The 17,588-nt window shown below is 37.0% G+C and overlaps 1 protein-coding gene across 1 annotated transcript in view; it reads right to left on the bottom strand.

Moving 5' to 3' along the window:
• LOC139732790 (aromatic-L-amino-acid decarboxylase-like) overlaps nucleotides 1–10,540 on the bottom strand; it is a 43,914-nt gene extending 33,374 nt beyond the window's left edge. Inside the window, exon 1 of the mRNA XM_071643634.1 lies at nucleotides 10,497–10,540. Coding sequence (XP_071499735.1) covers nucleotides 10,497–10,524 — 28 coding nt within the window. The 5' untranslated portion in view covers nucleotides 10,525–10,540. The remainder of the gene's footprint in view (nucleotides 1–10,496) is intronic.
• Nucleotides 10,541–17,588: the final 7,048 nt, after the last annotated feature.

Here is a 17,588-nt window from a genome sequence, read left to right as displayed (position 1 = left end):
TCATCAACACTCACACATAACACATACATTATATGTATATACATCTATGTACATTACTTCTATGGAGGATGATAGAAAATTGTGGTAATGTTCGGTGAAGTCATGGTATAAGTAACACAGTGCAGCCAATGAGTGACAATGTACTGATAAACTCCTGCATTACCACAAAAGCTAGATAAATTATGTGATGTGTATTCCTATATGACTTCGTTTATGCCTGTATGTATTCCTCGAAAACATGTTCTTCCAGGAAATCTCATGACAGAGCTACGATTTGTAGCAAAATGAAGACAAAAGCTCAACGATCAATAACGTAGTTAGTGATTATTTGAAACTTTTATTCGCAACGGGCAAAATGAATTGAATGTGAACATAGAAGAAATCAGGTGGTCAAAAAATAAAGCAATTCGCATGTTCAGTATAGAAGCAATAGAAATTGTGGACTACTTGAATACATAACTGCTATATACAGGAAGCGACATACCCCAAGCAAAGATTAGATGTATGAATTTTGAAGCTAGTACAGTTGAAATCAATTTTCAGTGAACAAAACAAAATAATACCGCCTGATGAATTTTGGGCTCGCAGGGAGGTCGCTCGGGGAAGGCCTTGGGTGGGGGCACAGAAAATATTTACGAAAGAACCTGGCAATTTTTTCTTTCTAAGTTATTCTCATTACAGTTAGTTATTTTTGTGTGTTTTACATCAAGCACGCATAATGGTATGAATATGACACAAAATGTAAATACTTCTACTGAAATTTGAAACACTGATCCCTGACAGATCCCACTGAGTAAAGATTTCGTATGGTTTGGTCCATTAAATCGTCTCTTACTTTGTCTTATCTTATCGCTGTTTAACTGCACTCAGTATCTTAGTCGGTTGATGAAGCAGATTTGCATAGTCAATCAACCTTTAATTTTGATATTTGATATCTATTTTTTTCTGCAATTTTACGACAAGCGTAATATACAAATACATTTTTCTTTTGTACAAATCGTAGGATTTTTAAAGAAGAATTTATAAACTCCATGAATACAAAATATTGACAATTATTCAATACAAATTACACGGTACATTGTTAATAAAGAAAAATCATTTAAAGATACAATAAGGGGAGCAATTGCAGAAAAAAGGCTGTATCATATAAGCTTACGCTTAATCATGTCTTTTTCCAAAACGAATCATTTCTTGGATTACTTAACAGCTGCTTACAACAGATTAACATTGCTTCTCACAGTCATCATTTTCAATCATTTTATTGTACAAATGGTAAGTCAGTGTAGATGACCAGAGTTTGCGTTGAGCTTGAGGAAGATGAGTATTAACCTCGTGTCGGCTCTGATTCTACCCTCCGTGGGATCAGTGTTTGGATAGAGGGGATTTAGTGTCGCCATAGACATCTCGAGGGACGGAGCAACAACGATGCGATGGGGAAAGATGGTAATTAGAGAGAGCTCTTGCCGTTAACACGGGGGCAAGGAAATCGCAGTCATTAGAATCCAACCATTCATTATTCAAGACGCAATTTTAGCCCCAAAGGAGCGATTTACTGTAATACAGCCTGGAACTAAAGATACACAATGGGACATTGGGTGATAATCTAACGTAAATGGAATGATCTAGATTACAAAGACCAATGCACTAATAAACAATAACGTTTTGTTTGTCCTTCATCATCGAATACATACACACACACACACACATGTATATATATATATATATACATATAACAAGAAGAAGAAGAAGAAGGAGTCTCAAGTACGCCATTTGTAGTTCCAACAAGGTTTTTATTCACAAAATTTTCGGCCCGCCAGTGTATATATATATATATATATATATATATATATATATATATATATATATCTCTTAGTGTATACATAACACATAAAGATGACATCAGTTGTCACATCCAATCCTAAGTGATAATTTGGTCTGAACTAATACAATAGCTGTTTGTACATAAAACGTCTTTTCGTGTCAGACATGCATGTTCCTTCTTCGCTTTGATAATAATGATGAGGGTTTTTCTTATCGTCATTACATGAAAGGACATCACATTTAAAGGTTTGTGTGTTTGCATGCACTTTCGTATCTCTTTGAATTGTCTTTACGAGTAGGCAAGAAAAAAGTGAATATATTCCTGACAGTGGTCATAATATGTGTACTTAAGCAGGGGCGGATCCAGGAATTCAGTAATGGGGAGGCGCTTTTACAAAATTAAAGGGGGGCGCACGCCCCCCCCCCCATTTTTTCTTTGTATTTCTTTTGTTTTAGCAAAAAAATAAAAATAAAGAGGGGGCACGAGCCCGGTGCGCCCCCTCTGGATCCGCCACTGTTAAGTCTAGTTTATTGTATTGGGAGAATTTAAACTGGAACACGTGCACATAATTACATGCAAAATAGCCAGAAGTCTTCATTAAACTCCTACAATCAAAGCTCAGGGGAATACAGTTATTTTGTACGCATAATTAGCAATCAAAATATGCTCTGGCGAGATTCACACCGTTAAGCTCACGTTACGTCACATCCCCATGGTAATGCAATTACTTTTGATCATAGTTCTTGCTGAGTCCGTCTAACAGTCGTCAAAGTGTTATATCATACTTCATCTGTCTCTTTGCTTCAATGCAGGCTTACGAGCTTTTGGAAGAATAATTCCTATTTCTTGTATCCTCCTTCTGATTTTCGGCCATCATCGCATAATGAACACACGTTTCCCTTCAATTATACCAATTTCTCTATCTTCATATTAATCTATATTGTTACATATACTCAGCTATTCATCTTCCTATCCTTCCAGCTATTCAGCTGTCTATTTTTTCCCCTCCCGCCGCATTTCTTCCGTTGTGCTGGCATTTTCCTCCAGTGTTTTCCACTTTTTCATTTGCAAAAGTGCGATTCCCTTATCTTAAATCCTCGAGAAACTGGATACATTTATTGGGTTATTGCAGCAGCAAATTTCAAAACTAATTTGATTATGACTGTCCATATGATCTCGGAAGGTAATGAAATGCCATCAAACTGGAAGGTGGTGCCCTACTAGTGGTGGAGTTACTTTTGCATCGACGGCAGCCCGGAAATAAGAAAAAAGTATACTTGGTAATATGACGTTCGATTGATCTCTTAGTTGCTAAATTTTGTAGCGCATCACTTTAACGATTCGGCGACGTAATTGTCAGGACGAAAACTTAGAGGTATGTGGCGAATGAAAGTAAATAAGAGAGAGAGAGAGAGAGATGGGTTTTCTGGATATCTGATTTTTTAGATATCTGGATATGCAAATGCAAATTAGATAGAGATTGGATCTTTAGTTGTCCTACGAAATATGAACGTCTATTTAATGTGTGCAGTTATTATCTCTTATACAGCGTATACATGTATATCACTAAAAAAAATCTAATTTTCCTCACTATGTATTTCTGATGAAATTACATCTTGATCTAAAATGACACAGGAAGTGATTTTTTTTAACTTAGTAGTAAATTTTAGTGATGGGTTTTGTAATCTTATTTAGTCTTTGCAATATCTAGTGAGCTGATTTCAGGAGAAAAAAAATAAAATCTGAAATATGAATGATATGTAAAACACAGCGTAATGGCATTTTGATCGGTTTAAAAATGTAAAGAAACATTTCTAAAGATACGGGTGCAACATCTTGCGGCACATTTTATTTTGGCCTTGTTATTTCCGGAGAGTTGAGGACGGCCTTTTCTGAAATTCTTGTATCTCATAGGGAAGTATAACATGAGTGCTGCCGACAGTCAGCAGGTGATGTTTGCTTGCAATGCCATGGGGGGGGGGGGGGGGGGGGGGAATTAGAGGAATATTGACCCTTGACCCAACCAACCATGAGCATGAACACCCACCCCACCCACTGCTCAGGTAGAGATGCTGGTTGGTTCAGATGTTGTTATGGAGAGCAGTCCATAAAGTCTTTTGGTGAACTTTGACACTTTATAGGAGAGTCATGGGGAAAGCGTGTATAGCAAAAGTCGTGGATTCTTGATGGGAGACAGAAAGAGAAGCAGAGAGCCAGACAGACAGACAGACAGACAGACAGACAGACAGACAGACAGACAGACAGACAGGTAAACGTAACTGACAGTTGTTTCTGAAGAATGGTGCAACCAAACGAATACACTTTGTATCTCGCCATCTTTCGACGAGAAGAGTAATGTTCGATTTTTGTGTAATATTTTCCCGCTGTAAACACTCATTGACCAGTCCTTCTATTGTATTCCTTGTCTTTACAGAGAGAAATACCAACAGCTTGGATCAATACGGTGAAACACCAACAGCAAAAAAAAAATCTTTGCAGAGTCGACCTATACCAGATGAGTAAGTTGCATAACAAATCAAACCATCACATCGCATAAATTCAAGTTTGTGAGAATCTCAAAAACAACAGAAAAGTTTACCCTCATGAAAAGAATATTGACACAGAAATAATAAAGAGCTCCCATCCATACCGCTTTTGCCATATGTCAAAATGGTCATTTGAGCGTCACTTGAGTTTTGAGAGAAAGGCTAAGTTTCTCCAAACATAATTACGTCAACTCAATGAATGCCAAAAAATAAAGTAAATTTTGTCTTTCTAGGACACTGAAACAGCACACACTTTCTTCATTATATCTCTCTAGCAAGTCAAGGGAATGTGAATTCTTTTATGAAATAAAAACTTAATGAAGTTGCTTTTAGACAAAACCTGAACAAATCATCATTTTCGGAATTATTATCCAATTTTCTTCAAACTAATCTTTCTGCATCCATTTAATCCGCAGTGTTCGATTTTCTCATTAAAAGTGAAATCCTATATATGAATTGTTATTGAAAAATAACGTGTATCATCTTGTTTTTCTGCGGTTTTAGAGGATATCTTGAAAAATTTTTGTGAATTACAAATTTCCCTGAGGGTTAAGATTTATATTCATGCATATTTTTCACAAAATCTTTCAAATATCCAAAGTTATGTCCTATTCCATGTGCTTTTGAGAATATTGAACGGCAAAACATACTTGCAGAAATACCATGTATATCAATGTGTATTATGATTTTAGCATAGATTGTCTCCCACAAATTCTATAATAGCGTTCTTTAGCATTGAGCGCATATATAGGGGCAGTATCACTTTGTGTCATGCGCTATATAAGAACAGTCAATTACTATTATTATTGTTATTGTTATTATTACAAACATATGTATGTATATATATATATACATATTTATATATGTATACATATATCCTATGTGTGTGTGTGTGTGTGTGTGTGTGTGTGTGTGTGTGTGTGTGTATTCGGTGAAGTGGTCTGCCCCAAGTACTAACAACTGGACCCCGTGGAAGACCAGCTAATGCAGCTGAATATGGGATACCCAGCCCTCTCGTCAGATGGAAAGTGAAAACAAACAAACAAACAAACGAACGAACGAACAAACAACAGTATGGTGTGTGCGTACATTGACAGTGATTGACTGAAAGGTCTCAATTGGAATGAACTGGCTAATACAAGAACAAAAATAAAAAAAAAACATGTAGAAACTGGCATCACAAATAGTCAATATTACAAGTGCCAACTGAAATAAAATACCACCAGCTTTACAAGCAAACATCCAGTCACTTAGTATGATGAGTCTTTTCAAGAGATTCCTCTGCTGCAGTGTAGTGATCAAGATAACTTCAAAGAGTGACGTAAGCACGTGTAAGGACCTGTCCAAGTGGCTACTTTTTGAACATTATGGTTCTGATGCGCATAAAAGATTCTTCCATCTTCTTATTCTCCTTTACCGAATATCCGACATGGGATCAGTGCCCCATGCAGGGGGAAAAAATCCATGACCTACCATGATATTACAAGAAAGGGCTTACGGTTGTACCAGTAATAACAGCAGTAAATGAGAGCACCTTATTTAAAATCAGTTATAATCTCCTTTTAACGAAAGCACCATGCTGTGACTGATTCACAGAGCTTTACGTAACGTATAACATGGGATCATGCAGTGAACAACGGAAGTTTTTCCATGACATTATTATGATGTAATTACGAAAGCTATAGCTGTCGCAACGGTAAGAGCAGACGAAGATGACTAAATCATGATATGTTAGAATCAGTTACAACCTTTCAAAGATGAAAAACTGACTGATTTCTGTTTTCTCAATGTTTTACACTCTTACCTTAAGGCTTTATTCTTCTCAGCAGCTTATCAACTTGAAACTTTATGCCCTTGAACCACAAGGCACCGCCCTTTTTTGTCAGTCCCTGCCATGTAGGTGACATAAACCTTTCCCTCACATTGAATCATTCTATCGGGTACCATGATTACTTACAAATGGAAGTCTTCTTCTATATACTCACAGAGCAGGAAGGACCTTTCAGTGTTTGTTACCTCGTTGAACTTCCCAGCCATACATTTTCCCTTATCTATTGTGTACTCTTATAGCATCGATCAATCCAAAACTCAGAGGACAGTAGAAATTGCTCAAGACAACGAGTAAATTGTTTATATTGATGGAGATGATGGTGGTACGCATATAACAATGACATTGATTCGTACGGCGACACATATTCTCCTGCGACAATTGCTCCAGTCTTACTTTCTCCAAGCACTTAGGGTTAGAGTTGTGTTAGTGTTTGAGGTTTAGTTTGATGTGAGGATTTGAGTTAGGGTTATGTTTGTGGGTTTGGCCTAGCATGCAGATCTTATTTCATGGGAATTGTTGCAGGAGCAACGTCATGGAACCGATTCGTATAGCCACTACTTCTGTCATTTCAGTCATCTATTTTACTCTGCCAGTTCTATCACTTCGTTTAAAGTCGTATTGTAACAGTCGACTTAAATAGTCTTGTGACGAGATGAAATACTTTGTACAGCTGTAGTTTTGAAACAATCCCTTACGACCGATGGATTTCACATTCTGATGGTTCACGTTTTTATTCAGCGGCAAAATTTTGGGGGGTGTAGTCCTTTGTATACGATGTGTAACTTTGTTTCCTCGAAGCTATAGTATCCAACTGATTTCTCCTTAGTTTTCTTTCATATGATCTTCTTATGAGAAATATATACATATATATATATATATATATATATATATATATATATATATATATATACTTATACATATATATAGAAATCATATGTCATATCGATCTTGATGAATTATGTGTCTTCGTGTTGGTATCTGGTAGGAGTTAATCACTTTTATGAGCGTGTTGTGAATGTCATGACGAAGGCAGTCACGAAGTAATATCAAATAATGTCCACCTTGGCATCTTTGGATTTAGGTCTTGAGATTTAGAGAAGTGACCCCCCCCCCCAAAAAAAAAAAGAAAAAAAAAGAAAAAAAAATCTTGAATGTATTTTACATGGATGCAGGCGAAAGACCTGGAAGGGTGGGATGTCGTGGTAGGGTCACTCAAGGAGGGGATTCGATTTTGCGGGATAGCTTATGGCGACTGAAGAATTATCATGGTCAACTATTTTAGACTGGTTAGATTTGAACATGAAGCAACTGAAATCGCGGTGTCGAGAATACAACGTACACAATTTGTTTCTCAATATGCTTATTTATATTTAATCGCAAATATTGTGAGCTATATCTGTGTTCCTTAATATTAGATGGATATATCCTCAGGCCGATACCACGTCCTATCACGGATGATGCTACTCGTATCTTAATCAGTGTTTGGATATGCACTGTGACTTCCGATTTCATTTTTGGAAACACTCATACATACTTAATTTAAGTGCAATTATAAATTTCCCTTATTACACGTTTTGCGACCGGGGGGGGGGGGAGGCGGGGGGGGGGGGGGGGGGGGAGACCTATAACCTAACACAGATTACCGATTTAAGCTCGTCAGACTGACGTTCAGCATAAATTAGTCGTACCGCGTCCGAGTGGATTTAGGATCGCAGATTAAAGCTGATTTGAGGCAATTTTCATGTTTGGCAGCATATATTCTGGCGTATCGCTAGAGCATGTAATCTTCAGGCCTGCATGCCAAGTAACATCCTCAAATTAAAATACACAAATACACACACACACACGCACACACACACATACATACAACACACACATACAACACACACACACTGATATATGAGTTAGGTATTGTTCATTCAAAGGCAATTAAACATGTATAAATCGCGCACAGAATGCAGGTATCGTTCATTCATACACAACGCCCTTGGCGCCATTTGATTATGAAATTGTGTGATTTATAACATCTAGTGTCATTTAGTGTTCGCTTAAATGTATCAAACTAGGAAATAATATAGGAGGTAGAGAGAGGGAGTGAAAAGGAAGAAAAGAAAGAAAGAATGTCATATGATACACACATATCGATCTATGTTAGAACAGCAGTCATTGAACATATTTTGATATTATGAGAAGGCAGTAGCAGGGGTACCGGAAACAGGTGCATAATCTTATATATTCCTCCCTTCCTATTTTTCTATTCAACAGTCAAAATATCACAAAAATATTCCGAAAGTGATCCATACACATCCTGTTAACTTTAAGGAGGTTTATTCGTGCTTCCATTGTTGTTTTTTTCATGATTGCAAATGCTATCTATCTGATGATAGTACAGATAAGATCCGTAGATGATAATCAATGTCTATGAGAGAAAAAAATAATTTAAGTTACAAGGCTTGCAATTACTATGTAATATGAAATGTAATAAATTGAATAAGGTAAAGAGAGACTGTTTTTACAAGAAGTGTATTAGGGGTGTCATTTAACAAAATGGCTGTTCACTACAATGACTCATTTAAAATGTAATGTTCGACGCTACATTAGCTCACTCATGATATTCAGATTACCACAACCCTTCCGATTTTTTTTTCTAAATTTCACTGCTCTGCTTTTTTCGTTGTTGTTGTTGTGGTGCTCAATTATAAACTCCATAACTCTCGGTCATTGTACGTTGCCCTTCAGACACTTAAACCACTTAACGTTTAAGTGCATGGTCATATCCGAAGCATTAATCATATCCTGTGCTCCTGCCATTTTGATCCATTTAGATACAATTAGATCTTCAACTATACTATATCGGAACCTAATCTCCTATAAAATAATTACCTGTTTATTGATAATGGACTGTGTCTTATAAAATGTGGTGATGGCTATTGATCAATTCCATTCTTTTTGAGAAATGGATTGGTTAAGCTATCGAATAGTTTTCCTTTGTGTGAGTACAATTTGAATTCCATCACACTTCGACATGAGGACAGTCACATGATCATATTTCTGGGAGAATAAATCACTCATGTGCTATAGAGAATACGTGATAAAAACTTCGGTGTGTATAATTGTGCGTTAAAATCTCTTAAGATCTATTGAAAGTTTTGTCATGACTTACATGAGTGTGAAATTTCTCAAAACACAACATACCAATATTTGTTGGCACTATGATTTGCCTAAACGAGGACATTTCTAAGTGATATATCTTAGTTCGAGAGTTCGAAGTACGAGATGCTCATGATCAGTTTCCAGTGGAACAAAAAAGATAAGGAGGCCATAGCATGACATAGACCGTAAATGTAAACCATGCTTCCCAAGTTATTCAACTGCAATTGTGTCATCTTATTTCTACACATACAGCCACAGTTTGCTACAAGAAGAGAGGGTGTCAAACAGCTCTCGCAATCCCCGAGTGGTAGGGATACGATATATGAGTATGAAGCATTAACATGGCTGGCTGGCTGACGGTCTTTTCATTGGTATTGATCACCCTTCATACCCGCCTCCCTACGACATTTGTTTTATCAGGCATGAGCGGCTACCTTGGCTTCACGCCCTATGGTTTGCTGGATTGTCCCTTAGAGCATCTACTCTCACTTTCCAGCCACGTGTCCAGACGTAAGAAACACTAGATCCTAAATTTCATTCTGAAAAAAAAATCCAGTGGAGCACATGCAGTGTTTCCTTCAATTTGAAGACTTAAGGGCACCAATAACTCCTGCCATGCTTTCACTCAGTGTTACATGTTTAATATGTTCATTAAGTATGAATAGTTTATAATATAGGCATACATCATAATTAATACTCACTTGAAGTGCTTGTAAATACGCCCTTCCAACTTGTAGAGAGAATATCAATTCTTATCAGTTATACACTTCGTCAGTTCTTTTGTATCTCACAGACCCGCATTGTTGTACTATCAAACCATTGCGAACATATGTCGCAAATCGAAAGTAGGTGTAACAAACAAATGTGATTAATGATTAACTTCAAATGCAGATGAATTATATAACAACAACAACTATTCATTGCATTCAACAGTCTTGCCAAAAAAAAAAAAAAAGGAGAGAGGAATCGAAAATGCATTTACACCAATATGATATTCTGAGAGAAATGCACAGACAATTTGACAGAATGCAAGTAGGATAAAAACATGATAATGCCGCTGGCGATCCGCAGACCAGATGAAATGTTAAAGCTTTCATTGTTTCTGAAAGTAGATAAGTAGAGACTATTCAGAATTGCAACTCACCTCGCTTTCGATATTCCTCAGCGTCCATGGTCGAGCGCTGTGTCGATCTCCGAGAGTTACATGAGAAAACAAAAACGTTGTCTTTCTTCTCAATTTTGTCTCTGTCCTTATCTTGAGGTTGAATGATATCCTCTTTGAGTGAGCGAGTCTTTAAGAGGACCTAGAAAGAAAAGACTCCTATCGATGACATTTCCTTATGCACCTTTTCAGCTGGAAATGTACAGATGAAATAAGTTGCGGAGAATGTTCGCGATAAAGATCTAACTTTGGCGTAACTTACTTACTGAGGACTCATTAGCTACTTTTTAGCTGTCAGTGCTCTTTATCAGTTGTCTAGATGATCTTCCAGTATGCGTGAATATATTTGATGTTATCGCATTACGTGCATTCTTAAAAATATTCGAATTAAGCGCGAAGTTTCGTGTTGCAATGAGAACTAAACAATCAGAATAGGGATTTCTTAGCACCACCGGCTATAGTGTGTTGAAGACCTGTCGCTTGTCCCGCTCCTGTCGTCACGAGTTGATGCTAATCTGTGGTGGTCTCGACCGCTGCTTAGAACGCCCTGTCTGTACCCTCGCTAGGCGAAAGACAGACGAGCTGGTCGAGTGGAGCTCGGCTTATATAGCAGCTGGCTCCGCTGGTGCTATCTGACTTAGATGCTAACATATTCGTGAAAAAAAAAATATCAGAACGGAGTGATGACTGTGGCAAGATTCGCTCACTTGTAGTTGCAACGGGACCAATGCGCGCTGCGTGAACTGGGTGGGAGGGGACTAAATGTGGGATTGTATTATCTGTAATATCACCAGCCAATCACTGTACAAAAAGGAAGAAATGATTTACAACAAAAGTCTGTGCGGTTGAGTAAAGCTTGTGGCGTTCTTAAGACGATAGGCTTTACATTTGGGAAAATGCACACATCCATTGTTTTCTCGATGGTACTTTAGGACTTAATTGAAGACTTTTGTATTCTGGCTTAGCCTGAACTTTTCGGCTCACTAGTCATATAATTGCTAGTCATCAAAGAATTAAACCGAAGATAAAAACTTACGGATGACCTTATGAAAACTGACTGTAGTTGTATCTTCTTTGTAAACTGTTCTAGCGCCAAAGAGTATTTTCATCCATTCCGAAAGTCATAAAAAGTCAATGTAACCATCTTCTTGTAAATATTGGAACAATAGAAACACAACCATCATCTATTTGTTTGTTTGTTTGTTGTTGTTGTTTTTTTTTCGTTATTTAGAATGCTCACATGGCGACATTGATGAATATGTTCAAAATGGAACACTAGAACGTTTTCTTTATTTCGAATATATTACTCATTCTAAAGTCCCAGTAATTACTGATTAATTGTCTTGATTAAGCCTGACAACTTTAAGTCGTGAATACAAATTACAGAACATCATGATCCCGATAAGAAGAAACTAGGTCAGTTATCTTACGTGACATTTTGAAGGATTAGGGTCCGCCTTGGTGGGCTGGCTTGAAGGATTTTTTTTTTCAGTGGTAAATTCAGTTATGATTTCTTTATATCCCTTGTATTCAAACTCATAAAAAATATAACCAGACATAACGATGATTGTCGCCATCTCAGTTTGAAATTTGTGGCTATTCAAATTGTTCCTCAAAGGTTAAGACAATTAATCCCATACGGGCTAGACTGATTCTAAGGAGCTTCGCAACATGTTTGACTGTCACCCTTTTACAACATCTATCTATGTACTGGTGCAAGTTGAGCTTTTAAAACACCTTGTGGAATGACATTTTTTAAAGGTGACATCACTGGTTCATGAAATCCAAATGACTGTTACCCTTCACCTCTCAATTCTCATGAGGGTGCCGAAATTGCCTTTGGATTTCGGGCATGATTGTTTAAATATCTTAATCATTATCTAAGCCTTTCGCATCACAGATTCGAAAAAAATAACTGGTATCAAGAAACACACGACATGCTGTGGATTAAGCATATAATGGCTCTCTGCTCGCCCAGTTTACATGCATCAATAGGGGGCATTCACAGACTGACATTTTGACAGGAATTAGTGTGCAATAAATTTTGTAAAGTATCAACTCAAGCACATTGCGATTGACTACCCTAAATTTATCTCTTATGACTTGATCAAGTTTTATGGTAAATTAAAGTTCACACAATTCACTTCATTGTGAAAATGGATCTGAAATGGGCAATCCATCCATTTTGTAATCTTTCTTTGATTTATGTATCATATATATATATATATATATATATATATATTTATATATACATGTATATATATATATATATATATTTCTCTGTACTTTAAATGTGAAATGGATGATAAATAAATAAATAGATAAATAAACTCATGTGGACTTGGAATAGACCACTGTCGTAGTATATGATCATATACCGACTTATAAACAGATTTTGAAAGGTGCCAACTCATGTCTTTTGCAGAGTTCACTTCGGATTCCATTCTGGAGCAACTCTCTTCCTATTGTCTATAACGACATCGCGATAATAATATCACTTATAACATTTTCCCCCTTTGTTATTCACTCTCACAATTGATAGAGACAGTGTCAAAGAGTGTGCCCTGTGGTTCAAGTTCATCAACCTGATCTTTAAGATGTAAAAAAGAACAGTTTTAAACTTTAAACTTTCTAAGTATACACAATGTGTGCTTAAAATAGCGGTTGTACTGATTCAGATAATAATGACAGTAAAAATGTGTTTTTAAACTGTACGTCAAAGAATATAAAAGTTAATCATTACTGTTAGAGGAAAACGCGGTGAAGAATCATAATACCACATCTCAAATAAGTGATAATGATAACGCAGCTGCGGTAATGATATCGATAGTAACTACTTATATTTTACGTTCCAAGAAGAAAAGGGTCCCAAGAACTCATAATATGCTTTATAATAGCGACAAGGAGCGAGAGGAGAACGGGACTAGAGGAGCATCCGCTACACATCTTTCACTTCCTTCAATACTGATCTGTTTTGTTATCATGTTTTTGGTAGGGATATCACCAGTATTAGTTTGGAAGTAAATTATTACCCTTCATCTTGTTTGTCATTTGCGGTCTCCTTAAATGCGCATCCAACATGTAAGCTTACAGAATACCCTCTTAAAAATCGAGAAATCACCAGCAATCACGATGTAATATCATAACTTTATAACATGCGAAATTGATTCCTTTAATCAATCCACTGGAAGAGTACATTAAACGTGTTAGATCTATATAGAAAATACATTAGTGTACAAGTATTATACTACTGTATATGATATGCTTAAATATAGATTTGTAACATCACGTATAATGTGTGTGTGTGTGTGTGTGCCTTAGATGTATAGCTTTGTTTTAAAAACTTAGTAAAGATTAAGAAATAAATGTCAACATTTTTAATGAAATAACAATATTTTTCTCATCATTTTCCATGTGTTTCCATCCATCATTGCTCATGAAAATTTGGAAGACGGGATAATCAGAAATCTTTCAGGGTGATGCTAGAAGTATCGCATAGGAAGCTCTGCGAATGAGTTTACAGGCAGAGGACAGTCGCGACTGAAAAGGAAACTTAATCATACTAGACCAAATATGACCCAAATGAGAATCCCATGACGGAATGGGGAAAAATAATGAAAAATAAGAGTAACGCTGGCCGTAGTCGTCAACAGCCTTCTGATTAGCTTCGCCCACACGGTCCCCTCTGGCCGCACCCTCGCCCGACATGAAGCAAGCTGCCGTAGATAGCTACATATCGGCGGACGAGTCGATCAATGGTAGGAGTGAGCTACGGCAGGTGCATCATCCCAACGTGTTAGCTTCGTGCCAAGTCAGGCGTCCAGTCTTCAATGAGGGCCAGGAAGTGAAGGCGGGAAGACAGTGATGTGATTCACCAGCTAGTGACGAGAAGACGGGGAAGAGGGAAGGGGGGGGGGGGGAGTTCATCAGGCGACAATCATGGTGGTCGAGGACTCTTTTGTGTACATACATTATCTGATATTCTACACTATCTAATATGCCTGCTCTACGCAAGAGTGGCGCCAAAACGCGCACATTACTTCAAAATGCATTAACGCTTTCTTCAGTCCTTCGTGGTTATATAATATTTTGAGGAGGGTAGAGAACGAAAGCCACTGTTCATTTATTCAAGCTATTTCAGATTGTATAGATGTTTCCTTCTCATAATTTCCCCAAAGAGTGATTGCGACTTTGTGTGTGTTGTATACGCGGTATAATGTCTTTCACTCCGTATTATAAAAGAGAGAATTTCAAATGTATTACAGTGTATCTTTTTCTCACCCTTTTTTTAAAGAGAGATTTTCAGATACCACGGTATGCTACACTTGGGTTAATCGTGCATGTATGTGTACAGGTATTGGTGTTACAAAAAAACATTTCCCACTTTTGGTGCAAAAACTATACATCAGATAACACTGTCATTGATATGAGTACAAGCTGAAAAGTGTGAACAGAGCACAGCTTAGTTGGAGGTGATTTGGATAATGAAAGCATGAATCAGTTTCATTAGATCCATGATTAATTCTACAGTTATGTTCAAGATTTTCATCAAATTTTAACTCTCTGTACAAAATTGAACTTTACACAGGACACTGGGCACTGTTAGTCTGAATTCATGGTAAAGGGTAAAATGCATTGACAAGAAAAGATTAAGCATATAATGTTTTTCATGTGCTTGCATACACTGCATTTCAGGATGAATACAGATTAGCTGTGATAATGGAATTTCTCATGAATATGTAATAGAACATTCAAACCCGGCTGGCCATTGTTCAGGACCATTGTCTGGGTGTTAACCACACACTCCCATACACACCAATTGACCCCTGTGCAAAATTAAAGTTTTGTACAGAGGATTGAAAATAGAGCAAAATCTGAACCCTAACTTCAAAATAAATCTTGAATAAGGAAACTAAATTATGCTTTCATTTTTACATTTCATCCAAAAAAAAAATTGTAGACTATTCAGGTGGTATTGCTCATATCAATATTTGTGTCCTCTGATATATAGTTTTTGAACTATTAAGGATCAAAAGAGGGAAACCTTTATCTTTATCTATGTATATATATAGTCATATAGTCATATATAGTCATATAGTCATGTATATATATATATATATATATATATATATATATATATATATATATATACAGTCATCAAAATATGAAGAGTAGAAACAGTCGTATAAACACCGCAGGAGCCAAAAAATTGGACTGACGTTTCGGTCAAAGACCTTTATCAAAGCGTTTAGATAAGTATACTATATAAATAAGTATTCATTTTATCCTGCTGTGTTTATACAACTGTTTCTACTCTTGATATATATATATATATATATATATATATATATATATATATATATATATATATCTTGGTAATGAGATACAAATTGTCTTTCTGTCTTACTTCTATATTATGATTTCTTCTTTAATTTTGACTTGTGTGGTATTGAGGTCAGTAACATAAAACGTTGAAACCGGAAAGTGCTTTCTCTAGACACTTTCCTTCGTGCGAAATTTGTGCCAATATGGTGCAAATTATCAATAGTGTCAAAGACAGAGTACTGGTTTATTGCGGCGTGATAATGCAGCCTTGTTTTGAACCTAAGATCTCCAGCTAGCAGACACCCTCATTTTCATTTGGCGCGCCTCGTGAGTTCTCGGTATTTGGACGTTTTCCCGTTTCTCTCGCCCAGCCGCTAGATGTCACACCTCCGACAGTCGTTCATATACCGGCCGCAGCGGGCCAAGTTTGCACAGCTTGAGTGTTCTCTCCTGGTCGAATCTCCATACCCAATTACGATAGTTGCTATTTCGGAAAGTCAAATTTGGAATCCTACCAAAGAAATAAATCACGGCAGTTTATCTCTCGCAAGTTCGACCAAGCCACTGCCAGCAAACAGACGCTCTAGGTATTAGATGACAGTTTAGAATACCAACATCATTATACTTATTCACACAATACAGTATTCTTTAACAGGATAGGAACTACTACGAGGTCAAACAAATTATTGCAAAAAAAAAAACAACCCCAGTCTAGATGAGGCAACGCAAACTCTAGTCTCAACACTTCATTTAGTGATTGATATCCCTATCAGAATATTATGGGTTAAGCTAATAGTACAACAACAAATTTTAAGAAGGTAATGACATATCATAACATGTATAATAATAACTATCCTTAATAAGTGGAAATCATGTAGGCCTATGATAACATACAAGCACGGGATAAATCGTATTTTGATTATACATAAGACAATAGTGTTCATATTTGACATGATGCAACATTTTAAAGAACAACACTCGGAGATAATGACAAGATAACAATATGGTAGCCGTCGAGAAAAGTGCAGGTGATTTATTAGTCGCCAATGGTATTTTAATATAGAGACAGTGGTTAAGGGACATTACACACACCATTCATTGTTGATACAGTAAAAAAATGCAGTCATATAATCACAACACACTCACACACGCACATACATACACACATGCACCCCCCCCCCCCCCAACACACACATACCGGTTAGGGCCTATGTCACCGCCGCCATTCTAAACGCAAAAAGAAAGGAATAAGCCCCCATACATACACGCACAAGCACACTTATTCAATGCACGCAAAATTTCATATTTAGATACCTGTATCACTATTAGATACGCCGTATGTAGTGACTTCCACTCCACAATACGACAATTCGTAGACAACGTGGTCTCCGTCGAAGAGTTATAGATGTAAAAGATCAGTGTGGGTACAGTGGCCAAGGGGAAAATGGCATCTGTTGATTTTAACCCTTTGCGCGCTTTTCCGATTGGCACAGAAAGCCACACTGTCCACTCTAAAAACCTCACATCGATCATTATATCACCTTCGTCTCCGCTATCCTCGTCACAACAAATGATATCATTATGAAAAACATGGTCTGACTCACTAAGTAGCGTCTTTCGTGCTACTTGTAGAATTCTGCCTGAAGGGTTTGTTTTTTATCACTCTGCGAACATCGCATATATAGTACATGTATTCGAAACTCTGGGCCAAGATGGATATTCCTAGGATGACCAATTTGAACCTGTTCA

This window comes from Diadema antillarum, unplaced genomic scaffold, assembly GCF_040938485.1.
Source record: "Diadema antillarum isolate AM-2024a unplaced genomic scaffold, OU_Dant_1.0 seq00000447_RagTag, whole genome shotgun sequence".
NCBI classification, from domain to species: domain Eukaryota; kingdom Metazoa; phylum Echinodermata; class Echinoidea; order Diadematoida; family Diadematidae; genus Diadema; species Diadema antillarum.
This window is presented reverse-complemented; position numbering and strand designations above follow the sequence as displayed.